This window comes from Monodelphis domestica, chromosome 5 (genome assembly GCF_027887165.1).
Source record: "Monodelphis domestica isolate mMonDom1 chromosome 5, mMonDom1.pri, whole genome shotgun sequence".
In the NCBI taxonomy this organism is placed as follows: Eukaryota; Metazoa; Chordata; class Mammalia; order Didelphimorphia; family Didelphidae; genus Monodelphis; species Monodelphis domestica.
The window spans coordinates 103,923,261-103,942,661 of NC_077231.1; the positions used below are offsets into that span (position 1 = coordinate 103,923,261).

At 35.6% G+C, this 19,401-nt stretch overlaps 1 protein-coding gene across 2 annotated transcripts in view; it reads right to left on the reverse strand.

The window, feature by feature from the left end:
- The window catches only part of YAF2 (YY1 associated factor 2), a 101,743-nt gene that overhangs the window by 37,745 nt on the left and 44,597 nt on the right, over positions 1–19,401 (reverse strand). Inside the window, exon 3 of one of the 2 annotated variants that reach the window (XM_003341957.4) lies at positions 5,447–5,518. The exons of the other annotated variant lie outside the window; for it this stretch is intronic. Coding sequence (XP_003342005.1) covers positions 5,447–5,518 — 72 coding nt within the window. The remainder of the gene's footprint in view (positions 1–5,446; positions 5,519–19,401) is intronic. 2 annotated transcript variants of the gene reach the window in all.

Sequence of the window (19,401 nt, forward strand, 5' to 3'; positions counted from 1 at the left end):
TGCCTTTCACCAATTGATCTATTCTGTTTCTTAAGCTATTAATTTCTTCAGTATGTTTTTTGTCTCCGTTAACAAATTGTTGACTTTTAAAATGATTTTCCTGCATCATTCTCATCTCTTTTCCCTAATTTTCTTCTACCTCCCTTATTTGATTGTGCAGATCCTATTAATTCTTTTTGGGCTTGAGAGCAATTCATATTTTTCTTACAGGTTTTGGATGCAGCAGTGTTGGCTCTGTTGTCTTCTTTTGAGTTTATGTTTTGGTTTTCCCTGTCACCAAAATAACTCTGCATGTTGGATTTCTTTTTTTATTGTTTGCTCATTTTTCTAGCCTTCTTTTCATTTAAAAAAACTGTTGAAGTTGGGCTCTGTAACTGTGGTAAAAGACCACTGTTCCAAGATTCAGGTTTTTTTTAGTAGCTGCCTTCAAAGCTGGCTCTGAGGATTTATCTCCTTTCAGTTCTTCCAAATGGTATGATGTAAGGAGAGATGTGTTTAAATCTTCTCCCAATCTGTGCTCTGGTCTGGGACTAACCACAAGCACTCCCTCCCTGCCTTCCCTCAAAACTGACCAGTGTCCCCTGCTGTCCCATGGCTGCAAGTGCTGCTATATGCTGGTGTTCCTCCCCACCCCAAGATTGTGCTCCCAGACTGTGACCTGGTTCTACATGTAGGCATTGCAACAAGCTCTTGGCACCCAGTGCAGCAAGGGGGCCCTGTCATCTCCCTTCTGAGCAGCTGTCCAACCCCTTATCATCAGTGGCTGAGAGCTCAGGAAGCCTTCACTGCTGCTTCAGCTGTGTCCAAGGTCTCTTGCTGAAGTAAAATCTGCCCTAGAGAGCTGCACTCTACCTCTACCCTAGTGCACTAGATTCTTCATGATGAGCTTCTAAGTTGTTTTGGGCTGAAAAATTATTTTACCTTGCCTTTTTATGGGGTTATTCTGTTCCAGAATTCATCCCAAAGAGTTGTATCAGAGTTTTTTGGAGAGTAATTTGTTCCATCTCACCCTCCCAGGTTATACATGTATTATCATGTAAAACATGTTTCCATATTGTTCCTTTTTGTCAGTGAATAATCTCAGAAAACCAAAACCCCAAAACAAAATGCAAAAAAACAAGTGAAAAATTGTATCCTTTCATCTGCATTCTGACTTTTGGAGAGTAATTTGGTAGCGATCACCATATAGCATACTCTTGGCATTAATTAATTAAATTAATGATTATTGATTGTACCAAATTACTTATATAACTAAGAAAATACATTTAAATCTTAAAGTTATACTATAGCTCTAATTTCAAAATAAGAGATTGCCACTGCAGCTCCTACCTTGGAAGGAGACTATATTGAAGTCACCAGATGAATGCAGAAAACCCACCCAAATAAGCATATGTTCTATCCTGGACTACATATGAAACCTAAAACTGAAACATAATCAGAAAATTGAAAAAAAAATTTACTGGGCATAGTTCAGACACTAGAGTACCAAAACAACTTTGAAATATGATCTGATCAGGCTCTTCCATCTGATAAGGTTTGGCAAAATTGCTCATTTACTATACCCTAGATATACACTGGACATCTGTACAAATTGTTGTACATGCAACTGAATGACTATACCTAAGGAATGGGATTGATGTCAAATCAGATTTCTGGTGTGTTCTACCTCTAGGTTCTGTCCTTGGTCCTGTTTTGTTAATTTGCTTTAATTGAAGATTTGGATAAATTGCTAAATCCTTATTAAATTTGGAAATGGCAGAGCTAGAAATGACAGTTACTAGATCAGAATATTGAATTAAGATAAAAAAGTTATCAACATATGGATTTGGCCCATCTCAGTGAGATAACTAGAATCTGGTAAAAAATTAAATAGAATGAGAAAAAATATTTCTTAAGATGTAAAGTTTTAGAAGGAGATTAAAAATCATCTGCACAAAGTAAGGAATGAGGAGGAAATGGCTATAAACAGTTTATGGGGAAAGACCCTAATATTTTAATTGACCCCAAGATTAATCAGTATTACACATAGCAGCCAAATAGTGCTACCTTGGGTTGTACATACAAATGTTTAATATGTGTTTCGGGGTACACCATGCTAAATAGATCTCAAATAGTTTCCAATTAGAACATCACATTTTAGGAAGCACAAACCAAAGCTAGAAAATGTCCTGAATATGCTAACCATATGATGAGGGGAAATAAAAGTATGTCATATCAACTGATGAAACTGAACATTTTGTCCAAAGACTAGACTTAGTAGAAACATGATCTTCATGTCGTCAAACATCTGAAAGGTTATTATTATTAGGGGGTAGCTTGGAATAGTAGCCTGATTATTAGGCTTGAGTTGGAAGACCTAGATTGAAATTCTGTCCTAAACATGTCCTACCTGTATGATGTTCTCTTTTTTAGCCTCTGTGAAACAGAGATAATAGTATGATTGAATGAAAGAAAAAGCAATTACTACGCACTCACATTTTAATGGGGAGAAAACAAATATGGGCTTCATATACAAATTAAATGAAAGAGTCTAGTAGTCCTCAGGGTTCACAGCAGCAAAAAAAAGATGGTCATGTATCTTCTTCAATGCCATTTCCATTAATAAAATCATATCAGCTTCTAATACTGAACCATGATAATAATAAGCATTATCAGTTAGTACTAAGCAAATTCTTATTCATTCACTCTCAGAACATATTATACAGATACACCTACTTATGTAAATGTTGCCTTCCTCATTACAATGTTTTTTCAGGAAAGAAACCATTTTTGCCTTTTCTTAGTATTCCTAGCACTTAGCACACTGCCTGGCACAAATGTAATGCTCAATAAATGTCTACTGATTGATTAAACTGTTACCGCTTTCTATTACTACTATGACTACCACCACTAATTTTTTTTATTATGATAACACCTATTCTACTGTGTCCTAGATGGCAGAATTAAGATCAAATGGTGAGAGTTACAGCCAAATTTAAGCTCAACATAAAGAAAAAAAGTCCTAATAATGAGAGCTATTTAAAATATGTAACAGGTTTTCCCCATAGGTGTTCAAGTGAAGGGAGGATGACTGTTGTTGTTGAAGAAATTCCTACTTTAGATATTTGTTGAACTAACTACCTGAAATCATCCTCTCCTAGTTCTAAAATGATTTTTCTCTTTTAATAAATATATAAAAATATATTCTTTCTACAGGTTAGGTGCTAAGGTGGTGTAGTAAAAGCACTAGACTTGGATAAGGAAAGATAAAAATCCAAAGCTGGCCATAGAAAATTATTAACTGTGTCATTCTAGTCAAGTCATTTAACTTGTGTCTGCCTCAGTTCCTAACTAAGTAAAATGAAACTAATAAAAGTACTTGCCTCTCAGAATTGTTGTGAGGATTAAATGAAATAACATGTAATGTACTTCTGCAAATCACAAAGCACTAAACAAATGATAGCTAGCTATTTTATTATTATTTTTTCAATTTTCCTTTAAGATTAAAGTATAAGGGAATCTTCTTAAATGGTGCGGCTAAACTGTAAGGTTGTTAAATAAAATGAGGCTTTTCAAAATTAAAATTGATCAAAGTTTTCAGACAAGAGAGGAGTTAAATTATGACAATGCACTATAGTATGTAGTTTGAAGAATCATATTGAAAGATGGAAGGGAATTTAGATGTCATCAAGTTCTTTCACAGATGAAGAAACTGAGGTTGAGCAGTTTGTTCAGGATTACACTGTCTGAAGAAGGATTCAGGTTCAGGTCATCCTGACTCCAAGTTTAGCACTCTGTCCAATGTACCACCAAACTATACAAAGATTGTAATCTGTACTAGAAAACTTCTCCCTTTAAAAATGAAAAAATGCGTTCTAGTTTACAAAAGCTAACACTTATCTCATGCATTTAATATGGAGGAACATATTGAGTATGACCTCATTTTAGACTAAAGATTCAAATAAGTCTGAGATGAATCAGTGGCCAGACAAAGTTGACATAATTAATTTGCAAAAATCAGTACAATGAAAGAATGAGCAGGAATTTAAGACATAATTTAATCTCAAAATAAAAGCACCCAAGTGAAACTAATCACCTGGCTTTCAAAAGGCATTACTGTAACACCTGTGATTTCTAAGATTGTTTTCACATGGTATTCTGGTTATACGACTTGATATATTTGCTCCATTTAAGGTGGCTAGTACTGAAATAATTTATTTTATGCTTTAAAGAGGAAATTTAGTCATATTCTTCTAATGAAAACCCCAACCACATTCTCTAAAATACACTTTTTGTACAATTTCTAGACTACATTCACAAGTATTAAACATAATATGTCGTACTATACAGTATTAGAGGGCAGGACCTATTGCTGGGGTTCTTCTGTGAAATACCAATGCATACTTTCATGAATGGTTTAGCAAAAATGTTTACTACTGACAATAACCTGCTTTTCCTAATTCATGCTGGAAATATGGAAATGATTAACATTCTAATGAAGAATTAGGAAGAAAAATGTGGTATTGGTTGTTTGTTTTTTAAAAATCACACTGGTGATTTTATTGGCTTAAAGAATTCCTGGTGAGGAACCAAGGTAAAATAATTAATCAACTAATTGGCCTATATGTGAATCACTGGTAATACAATAAATGAAATTATCTCTATTCACAGAGGGCTCTCATTCTAATGAGGGAGACAATAAGAACACTATATAAAGATATACAGAATAAATATGAAAGTTAAATACAAGGTAGTTTGGAAGGCAAAATACTTGCATATGAAGGGATCAGGAAAGGTTTCACATGTGGAAAATGGTGTTTGAACTGACCTTCAGAGTAAAAAATGGTGTTATAAGGGTTCTAGGAGTTGAAATTTTCTAAAGTTGAAAATACAGACATAGTTTGCTTTGACTAAGTTCAAAGCAAATAAGACTGTAATTAACAGTGTATGAGGGGTATTTTTGCCTTTTTTCCAAAAAGGATTTTAAAAAATAGGGCTCCTATAAACTTTACCAGGGCTTTAAAAAATATAATTCAATTTATCAAAACTGACACAAAATTTTGGAAAAATCCATCAGTTTGTGAAATGGGATATTATCTTCTTAACTGTAGAATAAGCAATCTATATTTAACAACTAATAGACTCTAAATTCTTTAAACTATATAGTACATAAGACAAGAATGTCTCCCCTTATACCAACTTCTTTTAGCAGCTTCTTTTCAAAGAGAAGAGACTTGAAAATGTCTCAAGTTTGTGAAAACTGTATTACTTACCAGCAACTGGAGTTATCCTATTGGGTCTTTTCCCTCACAGATCCACAATGTCTTGCCATTCTGTATGTCATCAGAATCTTCTTGATAGCCATCCATCGGAACTGAGGGGGCATGCAGTACAGATGTATATGTGAGAAAGTGGGGGGAGGGGGTTTTGGGAGATGCTAGAGACATGCTTCAGTGTACTTGCTTACCTTTCTGAAATTTGAAATTTCAACGGTTCCATGGTCCTCAAGGCATTCACAATAACTTCAAAGTATGTGGATCTGTGGAGATTACCCAATAGAACTCCAGTTACTGGTAAGTGATCCAGCTTTTCCTTCTCTATCAGAATAAGAGCATTATTTAAACCAACCCTATTTAATTTACTTCCTTACTCTACTGAGAACTACAAAGGAAAAGGTTATAAGTGCACTAGTCATGTGTACACCCATTAAGGAAAAATATTTACACAAAAACTTGCCAGACTTTTCCATTTTACAAATGATGTCATTGCGTACATTAAAAAATATTAACTTATTCAGTGTATAAACTAAGCAAAATGTGTTTCATGTATATAGAAAATAATAAACATTGTATCATTAATATGTCATCAATGTTTATGTAAATCAAACCATTGGAGATTTACTCTCCAGTGGGTTAACAATATTAAGCCTCGTGCTACTCGTGCACAATCAGCTTTTGCAAGTCTTTCAAATATTTGTTCACAAAAAAGAAAAAAAAGTATGCCAAACTACTCACAAGGGCCAATACTGAAATTAATGCTTGCATTCTATAGGATAAGGAGGAAAAAGAAATTTCAAATATGTGCTGTTAAAAGAATAGACATTTTTAGACATTCAATAGACATTGAACAGACATTTTTCCTTTTAAAAAAGTGGCCCCTTTACATCCCTTTAATTTCCAAATATATCCACTACCATCCTCAATCCTATATAGTCATCCCTTTTAACAATAACAAATGCAGTTCAGCAAAACAAAATAGCACCTGTAAAGATTAAAATTTAGGGGAGAGGGGGAGACTGAGGCAGGTAGAAATTAGTTTCTCTCTGCAAGGAGTATTATATTTTTTAGAGGTTTATTAAAGGTTAAAGATTAAGAATATACAAGTAAGAAACATGTGCCTAGGCCAGAGGCCTAGACAAAATAACCTCACATCATGGAAGAGACGCCTCTGCTCCAAAACGGCAGTCCAAAAGGCCCCAAGACTTCAAAAGCCTTTGCTTAAATATCTTCTCGATCTCGGCCCAGGTGAGATTACAAGGCATTCTGGGGAAGTGGAGCAAAGGCTCATGGGGATTGTAGTCCTGTATTCGAGTCTATTTTTTACACACCTCCAGCAAGTCTGGCAGCATACACAAGATTCTATTTTCATAGTCCCCCAACTTCTTCAAAGAATGGAATGGGCTATGTTTTCTTCTTCTTTCTTTGTCACCTAGATTGTTCTTTATAATTTGAAAGCCTACAATCCGAAAACCACAAATTGTCTCTTCTCTAGGCTAATTTGACAATTACACATATAATATTGTTTCTAAAAGCTTAAATAAGTCAGTTATCTTCCTCTAAATGTACAACAAAAATTTCTGATTTTGGCTTATTGAAATCTTCTAATTAATTCTTCTAACATTCTTATATTTTTGAAGGTATTTCTCTAAATCTTTTATTCTCACTTTTAGTAGCATCTAACTGTGTATAGTAGGTTCTGGTAATTCTTTTTATTTCTTCCTATTTTGTTGTGATTTTACTTTGTTCACTTTCTATTAAATTGATTTGATTTTTGTTCTCTTTTTTTAAAAAATCAGGTTTGTTGGAGGCTTATTAATTTTGTTATTCTTTTCAGAGAACTAGTTTTTAGTTTCATCATTTCTATGGGTTTTTCGGTTTCTAGCATACCTCTTTTGTCTCCATGTTTCAGTATCTCCTTTTTTGTGTTTACTTGTTGACTTTTTTTTTTAAACCCTTACCTTCCATCTAGGAATCAATACTGTGTATTGGCTCCAAGGCAGAAGAGTGCTAAGGGGTAGGCAATGGGGGTTAAGTGAAAGGTTTGAGGCCAGATTTGAACCTAGGACCTCCCATCTCTAGGCCTGGCTCTCAATCCACTGAGCTACCCAGCTGCCCCCTACTTGTTGACTTTCTAGTTTTTAATGCTATTAAGATTTTTATCCTAAAGACCGCTTCCATTTTTTAAAGTATTCTCTTTCATAATTATTTGTAAAAATATATTCAATTTTTGTAAAGTTCCATGTGGTACAGAAAAATACAGGTATTCTTTAGTAATTCTAATTAGAAGATGCCATAAGTGTTTATATTGGTTTCAAAAGTAATTAAGAGCTAGAAAACTAGGGTTTTAAAAGAAATGTCTGCGGTCAAATTTGAACCCAAGATTTCCTGGATCTCCATCCATTGAACTGCCTAGCTGCCCCAATTCCATAAGTTTTTTAGGCCAAATTTCTTTTTTTATTTAGATGTCCAAAATAGAAAGGACCATCAAAGTCCTCTACTATTATTGTATTACTATATCTTCTTATAATTCAGTCAATTTTGTCCTTGTGAATTTAGATCCTAAGGGATTTGGGTCATACCAATATTTTTCCAGCCTCTCTCCTATTATTTCATGGTGATGGGTAGAATCATATGAGGGGTGAGATCTGATTGTGAGATTGTAGTAACCCTTGGCTCTAGACAAAAGATCTGGTTCCTCAGTCCAGCTTCACTCTATAAGCTGTGATGTCCTACACTTCAATGAAAGGTCCAAGAACACCCCTCCCCCCTCCTCAGGGAGTATCTGGTCCAAGTCAGTTGTTTTCAGAGACAGTAAAACTTAAAATGCAAATTTTGAGGAGGGCCTATCGTAATTTAGAAGATGCTTTAGGGCAAGGACTGCAAGGACATTTGTAGGACTGTCAAGAGTAAGGCCTTTTGAGCATAAGCGAAGTAATATTACATGTTAATATTGAAATTCAAATTAATTTTCTGCACCTTTTTCTAAAAAGGTCACAAACATTCCTTTGTTCTCTTCATCAATGCTCTTCTTTATCTATTCCAGATTTTTATTTTCTAATTTATGGTTCTTCTACTTATTTATTCTTTATATAGTTTCTTCCTCATGGTCTTAAAGCTTCTTGGAAACCCTTTTCCCCTCCAAACAATTTTTATGTTATTGGACTGTAGATCTTGCATTTTCCCCTCTTACTTTTCTGTTGTGCCTCACTCTTTGTGGTATCAATTTCTACAAAAGTTAGGACTAGAATTAATTTTTTAATAGAAATTTCATCCTATCTTTGAATTTCTGATCATATAGTTTATTACTACCTCCCACCCAACTCATTAACTTTTTTTTGTGGTTATTTACCATGAAATCTTTCCTTTCTGCATCCATATCTTCCCACCCATCTTGATGTTAATTGTCCTGAAATCTGATTCACCTTATTCTTTGGCAGGATGCTGAGGACTGGAGGCACAATACTCTACTCCTCAGAACTGAGGTGCCATCTCTCAGGATCAAACTCCTACAGATTTTACACGTTTCGCATGTCCATCTCCCATGTTAGATTCTCTTTCTCCCTTCATGGGAGTGTTCTTCAATGGGATCCACTGCCATCACTGAATCAGCACTTCCTCATTTCCATCCTTCCCTTTGCCACTTCATCCATTCAGCAGAGCTTCTGCTTCCTGAAAGAAGAGTTTTTGTAACCTTCACTGTTAATCACTGGCTTGAAAGGATACATCACATAATTGTTCTCTTAAGCTTCTTCATCATGTCTCCCCTTTTCTGTGTCTCTCCCATTCTTGTTGCTGTGGTTCAGTTGCTTTTCAGCTGTGTCTGACCCTTCAGGACCCCATGTAGGGTTTTCTTGGCAAATTACTGGAGTGGTGTGCCATTTCTTTGTCTATCTCATTTATAGTTGAGGGGACGGAAGCAAACAAGGTAAAATGACTTGCCCTGGGTCACACAGCTAGTATCCAAGTCTTGATTTGAACTCACAAAGATAAGTTTTCCTGACTCCAGGCTTGACATTCTATCTACTGTGCCAGTTAAGAGTTTAGTCCTATTTAAAATACTATTTCTTCTGTAGGTGAACTATTATAAAGTTTAGTTCATGGTGCTTCAAACCTCCATCACTACTTCTACTATTTAAGTTCTACTTTTATATTTGTCTGCTTGCATACTTTTAGAAAATCTTTTAATAATCTCTGTTATTTAGTGTTGTTTTAACTCTGTATGTGTATTTATCCATTTTTTATCTGCCTGTAGTTTGGGATAATTGCAAAGTAAATAATCCGCTATCATGTCTGGTAATTTTTTTTGGTGGGAATGCTCCAAACACTGCTAAACAAATGTCAATCTTTTTATTTCATTGATAATTACTCAAGTTTGCAGACTATATCCCTGTGGTTTGTATCTTGCGCTCTTTAGAAACACATAATTTCATTTTCTTCTACAAAAGCATAGTCTTGTGTCATTCCAATTTCCTTTCTTTTATCTTTGAAGTTCTTTTTCTTTGTTTCTTGTAGAACTTATTGTCTGTAACTGGAACTGTTCAATTTAGCCACTAAGGGTCTTAGAATTTGCAGCATAGGATTTTTTCATTTTGTTTTTCTGTAAACCATCTGTGGATTCTTTTGATTGGCACTTTGTTTTCAGTGTCCAAAAGTTCTGGGCAATTTTCTTGTATTCTTGCATCAGTGTTCCAATTTTTTTGGTTTAGTGTTTTGGGAGGCCTTTAATCCTTAAATTGTCACCAAGCATCTTGCCTTGATTTTAGTATGTTTTGCTTGTATAGATATTTTTAAAACACCATTGCTTTTTGCTTCTTTTATTCCAGAATGGAAATGAAAATACACTTAAGTGAAGGCCAATCATTTGTTCTTTCATTTGTTCTTTGAGGGAAATTCATCATTCTGGATTCAAGGTTTTCTATTCTGTTAACTACCAATGTTGTGTAGGTCATAAATTCTGCTTTCATAATTATTTCTCTCATAAACCATAAGGGGACCTGTTGTCTTTCCATGCAATACTGGAAATCAAGAGGGTCATATGTCTCATTAGATGTTGCTTCATTTTCCTTTGTTTTATAGTATCCAGATATTTGGACTCATTTAGCTGCCCTAGAAGTGATCTTCCTTTCTGTTATTAAAGTATTCCTTGTTGATTTCTCTACTTATTCTCAATGTGTTTTCTTTTCTCTTGAGATCTTTGGTAATTTCAGGTTTTCCTCCTTGTGTTCTCTACATAGCTCACTTTTTGAATCTTTCCTCTTTGATGGGAAATTTCTAAGGACTAGATTTCAAAGCTATTTTAGCTTCTTCCCACAGTGTGGAATTCACTTTTCACTGGCTTCAGCCCCAAACGATTTGTGTGTGTGTGTGTGTGTGTGTGTGTGTGTGTGTGTGTGTGTGTGTGTGTGTGTGTGTGTGTGTGTACAAATGACCTTAGCCTTCCAATCAGGTTTGGTGGATTTTCCTCCCTCCAATATATGCTGGAACTTTGCCCTAGTTCCATTTGCTCTTTTCTGGCTGAGCACTGCTATATTATGTCAGGGACACTGAAGCCTCAGGCAGAATAAGCAACTGCTTTCCTATATACCATCTACCCTGGTCAGATGAAGAGGGGTAAGGAAAAAGAGGGGGGGGGGAAAGGAAATTTTTATTTTTTACTGCTTGTCTTCACAGAATGGTAGGGTAAGGAAATGGTTAGGTGGATCCCAGAGCACTAGCCTGTGGCTCCCAGCATATAGTTATGCCAGAGCAGGTGAGCTAGGGGAGAGGTGGGGTATTAAGTGAGAATGTAAGGGAATAGTTGACTCTGCTGTTAACTAATCAGGTTGATACTTCTTTAAGGCTGGTGATATCTTTACCGGTTAAGACAAATACAATTAACATACCTCTTAGGGAATTTTAAGAGTTGAGAGGATCTTAGGAGCCCATTTTGTTGATAATTTAACTGGAACACTTATATGTCTTTTAAATTTTTAATTGGATGAGATCCCTGAACAAAATCTCAATGCTTTAGAAATTTCTCTCTCCTTCTTGTCTTTTTCATAGAAATGATTTCTATTGGTATCAACAGAATTATGTTGTTTACAAAATTCCATTCTTCTTGTACCTATAGTTTTCCATACATAATTTCAAAATATGAAATCTTATATGTACTTTTTCTTAATCATTTAAAACAGTTTCCCCCCAATCAAATCTTGCTTCAGAATCAGATTAGGTCTAGATATTCTTCTTCTTAATACTCATGAATATAAGATGTCATGGTTAAGTCTTTTTATTATTCCTAATCAGCAACCAGTTCCTCCTGCTCAGGCCAAAGGCACCAGTTCCCCTTCACCCTTCCTACATTCTGTGATCCACTCAGATTGGCCTTCCTGGTGGTTCCTTAATCACAACATTCCATTTCCCATTGTACCTTTGCAATAGTTGTCCCCATGCTTGTAATGTAATTCCTTTTCACCTCTATCTTTTCAAATTCCCCACTTCAAGATGGCAGAGAAGTTATTCAGAGACACCTGATCTCTACCAAATTAAATTACCCTCCAAAAAACTGATATAACATCTCAAGATAAATTCTGAAGTAGCATAACTTACAAAAAGACAGGGTGAAATAAATTTTCAGCCCAAAACAACTTAGAAGGCCGGCACAAAAGATACAATACACTGGGGTGAAAGTGGAGCACAAAGCAACATGCCAAGGCAGGCCCTTGCATAGCAAAAGGATTCAGGGGAGGCTGAATCAGCAGCAAAGGCATCTGGAACTCTCAGCCATAAATGGTAAGGGGGGGTGGAGGGTTGTGCTCAGACAACTACTCAGAAGGAGATTACGGGGTTCCTTTTCTGGCTCTGGGTGCAAATTTCTTGTGTCATTGTCTATATTTTAGATGCAAGTGGCAATTGTGGGTTGGGGTCCCAGGGTGAGGGGTACTTGCACTTGTGGCCACAAGGGGGCAAAGAACCCTGGTCACAATTCCAAGGCAGAAAAAAAGTGCTTGTGGTTACTCACAGACCAGAGCACAGGCTGGGAAAAGCATTAACCACGCCTCTCCTTACATCATATCATTTTGGTAGAACTGAAAACAGATAAATTATCCAGAGCCAACTGTGAAAGCAACTGCACAAAGAACCTGAAACTTGGAATAGTGCACACTTTGTACCATGATTAAGGAGCCCAACTTCAATAGGGTTTTTTTTTCAGTTAAAAGAAAAGAAAAAGGCTAGAAAGTGAGCAAACAAACAAAAAAGAAACTCAACATAGAAATTTATTTTGGTGGCAGGGAAGACCAAAACACAAACTCAAAAGAAGACAACAAAGCCAACACTGCTGTATCTGAAGCCTACAAGAAAAATGGGAATTGCTCTCAAACCCAAAATGAGTTAATGGAAGGGCTCAACAATGATCTTAAAAAATTAAATAAGGGAGATAAAGAAAAATAGGGAAAAAGAGATGAGAGTGATGCAGGAAAATCATGCAAAAAAGTGAACAGCTTGGTAAAGGAGACACAAAAACCAGCTGAAGAAATTGATAGCTTAAAAAACAGAATAAATCAATTGATAAAAAGAGGCACAAAAACCCACTGAAGAGAAGATACTACTTAAAAAGTAGAAGATACTACTTAAAAAGTAGGAATTCACAGAAGAAAAGAACCCTTTAAAAAGTAGAACTGTCAAAATGGAAAAGGGGGTACAAAAGCTGACTCAAGAGCCTTAAAAATAAGAAATGGGGATATGGAAGCCAATAACTTCATGAGACATCAAGAAACAATCAAATAAAGTCAAAAGAATGAAAAAATAGAAGAAAATGTGAAATATTTCAATGAGAAAAAAATGACTTCGAAAATAAATCTAGGAAAAATAATCTAAGAATTATTGGACTAGTAGAAAACTATGATTAAAAAAGCTTAGACATCTTTTGAGAAATTATCAAGGAAAATTGCCCTGATATTCTAGAACTAGAGGGTAAAATAGAAATTGAAAGAATCCACCAATCTCCTCCTGAAAATCTAAAAGGATGATTTCCAGGAATATTAGAGCCAAATTCCAGAACTTCCAGGTCAAGGAGAAAATACTAGAAGCAGCCAAAAAGAAACAATTCATATATCATGGAGTCACAGACAGGATAACATACGATTTAGCAGCTTGTACATTAAAGGATCAGAGGTACCTGGAATATGATATTTAAGAGGACAAAGGAGCTAGGACTTCAGGGGAAAAAAATGAACATACAATGAAATGGAGGATTTTCAAGTATTTCTGATGAAAAGACCAGAGATGAATGGATAATCTGACTTTTAATACAAGCCTCAAGAAAAGTATAAAAAAGGTAAAAAAGAAAAAGAAACCAAAAGACATTTAATAAGGTTAAACTGTTTATATTCCTACATGGGAAGTTGATTCTTGTAACTCCTAAGAAATTTATTGTTATTAGGGGAGTTAGAAGGAATATGCATCAACAGAAGGAAAGAGTGTGAACTGAATATGAAATATGAAAAAAGGCTTGGGGGCAGCTGAGTAGCTCAGTGAATTGAGAGTGAGGCCTAGAGATGGGAGGTCCTAGGTTCAAATCTGGCCTCAGACACTTCCCAACTGTGTGACCCTGGGCAAGTCACTTGACCCCCATTGCCTAGCCCTTATAACTCTTCTGCCTTGGAGCCAATACACAGTATTGACTGTAAGATGGAAGGTAAGTGTTTAAAAAAAAAAAGGCTTCCTTTAGTCATGCAAAAAATTGCTCTAAATCACTATTAATTAGAGAAATGCAAATTTAAACCACTTTGAGGTACCATTCCATACTTATCAGACTGGCTATTATGTCAGAAAAGGAAAAATACAAAACTTGGATGAGATGTGGAAAAATTGAGACACTGTTGCACTTTTGGGAAAGTGCAACTATACTGGAGAGCAATTTTGACCTGTGCCCAAAGGGCTATAAAAACAGTACATACAATTTGAACCAGCTTTATTTTACCATTACTAATTTTATATCCCAAAGAGATAAAAAACAAAAAAGGACCTACATATTAAATAATTTAAAATAGCTCTTTTTGTAGGGGGCAAAGAATTAGAAAGTGAGGGGTTATCCAACAATAGGGGAATGACTAAGTTATAAATATCACATGATATAAAATTATAATGGAATACTATTGTGCTGTAAGAAATGACAAGCAGGAGGAGCTCAGAAAAACCTGGAAAGATTTATACCAACTTAAACAGAGATTGTATTCAGTGTCAGGAATACTGTACAATGACCAACTGTGAACAACTTAGCTATTTTCAGTAATGCAGTGATCCAAAACAACTCCAAAGGACTCATGATTTAAAATGCCATCTATTTTCCAGAGAAAGAACTGATAGAATCTGAATACGGACCAAAGCAAACTTTTTTCACTTTCTTGACATTTTTTTGTCCAAGTTTCCTTCTACTGTACATATAAAATTTGTTAGATTGCTTGCCATCACAGCAGGAGAAGGAAAGGGAGAGAGAGAATTTGAGACTGAGACTCAAAGGTCTTCCTAAAATGTTGGGAAACTATCTTTACATGTAATTAGGGAAAAATTAAATTAAAAAAAAAAAGGATTACAACTCTTAATGATAAAAAAATCTCTTTTATTTCCTCAAACTCATTTCAAAAGCTATCTTCTATAAAAAGCCTTCCCCAATCTCCTTAGCTACTAGTGCACCCTATTACCTAGTCCACACACACACACACACACACACACACACACACACACACACACACACACACACACACACACACACTTCACTGATGGAATGGAAGCTCCTTGAAAGGAAGGAGTGTTTTGGGTACACAGTACTTCCTTCACAAAGTCCTACTCTGATACCTCAGCATGGTGTGGAGGTAACTTACCCTCAGTTCTCAAGGTTATGGTAGTTCTAACATTTTAGATAAGTCCTGGCAAAAGACCAAGTCTATTTCCCTAACTTCAGAGAGTATCATTAGCAGTACCCTGGCGTCTAGGACATTATGATTCTGGTTTTGGCCATAGAAACCCATGAAATAAATTTAAAAAATTTAAATGTTCTCAGTACTGGTTAGTCACTTCTTGCCTCTATGGTGATAGAAGCAGAGGGACAAGGAAGAAGACAATGTCTGCTAAGAATCATGGTTTTTAGGCCATTAATAGACTTTAACTTGACTGATGGTACTTTAAATGGGATATCTTTGTACAACTGCTGAGGAGTAGACATACTGCTAGAGGATCTGAATCAATCTTGACTTTCTACCTATAATCAAAACCAGAAGAAGGAAGTTGCAGCTCTATCAATGATAGCTATAATTAGTAGTATTATTCACCAAAACCCCCTCACAAAACAAGTATAATTTATATACCAAAATTGGCTGCCATGGTTGAAGAGTTAATGAAAACTCAATGAAGATTAAGACTCTACAAATTAAATCAACAAACACTCTGACACCTTCATTGGGAAAGTAGAAAAGGTAAGGATGGAGAGAAGTATATGGGAAGACATGGTCCAGGAAGGAGAGTTCTAAGACCTGGCTCCATTCCTCTAGCACAAAAATTTTCTTAAAGAAGTGGTAGGTTATCAAATAACATAATTTATATGATAAGATAAAATTATTATCAAATGACCAAAAACCAACAGAAATATATATATATATGTATATATATATATATACATATATATATATTTCCCCAGACAGAAGAATGCTTATTTTTATATGAAAGCTATGCCTGAGTAAGCAGTCTATGTTCATTCACTACCAATGATTCATCAGATCAACTTAGGTCAGATTAATTTTTAAAAATGGCATATAATTAAAACAACTGAATCCATAAGTATTTAAACAAGCAACTGAAAATAAAAAAGGTAAGCAAACGATCCAAATTTTATTAACACTGGCTACCACAATTTTGTCCAGAAGTTTAACCAATGTAAATTGCCACAAGAATTCATAAAGTTGGTACCTAGTTTTACTTGCTACTGAATTGACTGCCACCAGCTTAATAAGCAACACCAGCTTAATAAGAATAAAGATAGGAATAAGAAATAGTATTTATATACATTTTATGGTTTGGAAAGTGCTTTGCAAATGTCCCATTTTATCTTTACAACTCTGTGAGGTAGACCGTGTTAATCTGCCCATTTTACAGATGAGGAAAATTAGGCAGGCAGAGGGTGGGTCACACAACTAGTGTCTCAAAATGAATTTGAACTGACTTTCGGACTCCAGGTTCACTGCTCCAATGTGTTACCTAGCTACTTGAAATATACACTTGTTTGAAAACAGTGTAAAGTAAAACAAAGCTTGGAAAGACATACAACTAAGCAAAGCCATTTCAAGGATATTTAAGGATGAAAATGAAAGGACTGTGTGAACAAAAGAAAAATGGGAATAAATTATAAAAATCATTATGACTTGCTTTTTCTACCAAGGACAATGAAACGATCACACTAGGATCCTAACATCATAGTCCCAGATATACTTATAAAGAGGAATAAATAGCACTAAAGAAAACACAAGACAGGAAAAGCAATCAGATTGGACCAAACATATATAGAGGAATTCTTTGCTGCAAGCAACAACTGTGACAGCATTGAAGGAACCATTTATAAAAAGGTATGGAAAAACCCCCAGACCTTATAAAAAAAAGAAAAAAGGTTGATAGTATCAGTAATTACTGATCTGTAGTCCTATACTCTCCCATTATAGTAAAAGCTAAGATATTTTTAAACTCATGCTCTTATAAATGTTAGGCTGGTTTCTCTCTAACAACCAATTTTGGAGACTTGGTTGGTTAAGAGAACTAATTGCTCATGCTTTTGATATTACTTCTCGGTCACCTGAGTGCAGAACAGCCACAGGGAGCTCCAGGCATGCTCTTCCATGCTTGGCCAGTGGAAAACTGAGCAACCCACACAAGGGAGTTTCATTAATCTGATTCAACTCAAGTTCTTAATACTTATCCTTGTTAAATATTCTTCTCCTGTTATGGATAAGTAAATTTCCTTTTGGAAACTATTGATAATCTCAAAGTATTTCATTTTGTTCCAACATAGAACCTAGAGAACCTTGAGGCTAACCTGAATCAGGGCACATCCCAGAAAATGCATGGATACAAAGTCTTTATGAAAGTTATATATAAATGGGTTCTTGATTATATTTGTACAAACAAGATTCGTCAATGGCTCATATCTTCAACATTTCACAATGATTTTAAAGATATAAAGAACATTAGATTCTATTGGTCATTACTCAAAGTCTCTGAACAAGATGGCACATTACAAATTTTTTTACAATTAAGTATTTACCTTCCATACATCAAAATCACTCAAAATTCCTTGAAAAATATAACTGAAACAACCCATTCAACAGTCCTCTGAAAAATAAACATCAGATGAGGCATAAGTCAGGGAGATGTGTTTGCTAAGGTATTTGCCATTGTGATGGATAAGATCCAGTGGAGAGTCCAAGTTGAAGAGGAATTACCTGTAGATGGTGAGGTCCTCCAGATGTTCCTGTTTGTGGGTGACACTGTGCTGATTACATCAAGCCCCGGAACACTGCAGAGCCTCCTGGAAGAGATCTGTAATCACTCAAAGGAGTTTGGACTGTCTATCCACACAGGAAAGATCAAATGGATGAAGAACATCCACTGTTCAAAATATACATGCATTTAGAGAGACAATCTATAAAGAGCTCATCCAACAGACATATCTGGGAAAGAAAATAAAGATGGGCAATGTGTTGGGCCCAGAATTGAAGGTAAAGAGCATACTAAATTGACTTGAGGAGAATGCAAAGTTCCTTTACTCATGTCAAAGTTTACCATGATAGCAAAAGCACATCTTCTAATACCAACATCTTATCAGCATTACTATATGGCAGCAAGACATGGAATAACAAAGAATTAAAAATGAGTAGCACACTGAAGGCAATGGATAAAATACATAGTAGGAATATTTGGGCTATAACATTTAACTGGGAAAGAATTCTGAGTAACAGTGTAAAAGTTTAAGGAATTAAATGATAAAAAGAGAAGCTAGGCTGGCCATATGACAAGGGCAAGGAACAACTGGCTAGGCAGAGAGTACTCCAATGGTAGGTTGTGATGTCAGGAGAAACCAAGGAAGGCTTCCAGCACGTTGACTGGGTCCCTATGACAAATTTAAGGAAGTACATGGATAAGAATCACACAAGAGAGATATATATGAATAAGCTGTAACTTGAACCATTAGAGAAAACCTCTGAATTTATGAAATTAAAGATCCATTTAAGTATTTGTATATTGTCCCAAGCACCTAATGGCCTTTAACAAGGCCTTGGTGATTGAATTTTAAAATTTTCTCAGCTGTTTTTTAATATAGAGCAGAAGTTCTTATCTATTTTGGCATCATAAACCTCCCTAGCAATCTGATCCAGTCATATTGAACTCATTTCTTTGTGTCAAACAAAATGCTTTCTCAACTCCATACATTTTTGCCTGTTTCCCCCCATACCCGGAACTCTCTCCACTTCCTCATCTTCACAATTCATAGCTTCTAGTGCTCTAGTCCCTTCTTTCTAAGAGTCAATCTCCAATCTATTCTATAAGTACCTTGTTTATACATAGTCTTTTCCTTGTGGGATAATAAAGGGTTTTTTGTTGTTTTGTTTTTCATTTCTGCTGTGGGGTGGGCCAGCTTCACACAGGGGATGGGGTCTTGGAGGTGGGACGGTGTCGGCAAAATGATGGATGGGGCACAACTTTCTCATTCAACCCACAGCACAGGTTTCACAGGATAAACTGCTCCACCTTGGCTGAGGTCTGGCTTTATTTTATACCCTCATGATCACACATCTACTTGGCAGAGTTTCATTCTCAACATACATGTTTCCATTGAACCTAACAACAGACAGGAAGCCTAGGGAGATAAGTCAATGGAAACATTGTTGCTAAGGGCAGGATCAGTGGGTAGAATCAACATGACCAGATATATGTTAGGGAATTCAGAGCACAGATTTGCCAGAAGTTTTTATGCTAGAAAAGAGGATCCTATCTAAGTGGGTATATAAGAATCCTTAGGTTTAATTTTGTAAGTGGGTTCTCTTGGTAATATCCTAGAGGGACAGAGTGGGACATCTGTATTAACCCTGCAAGCATGTTGCTCTCATCTATTTTTCCT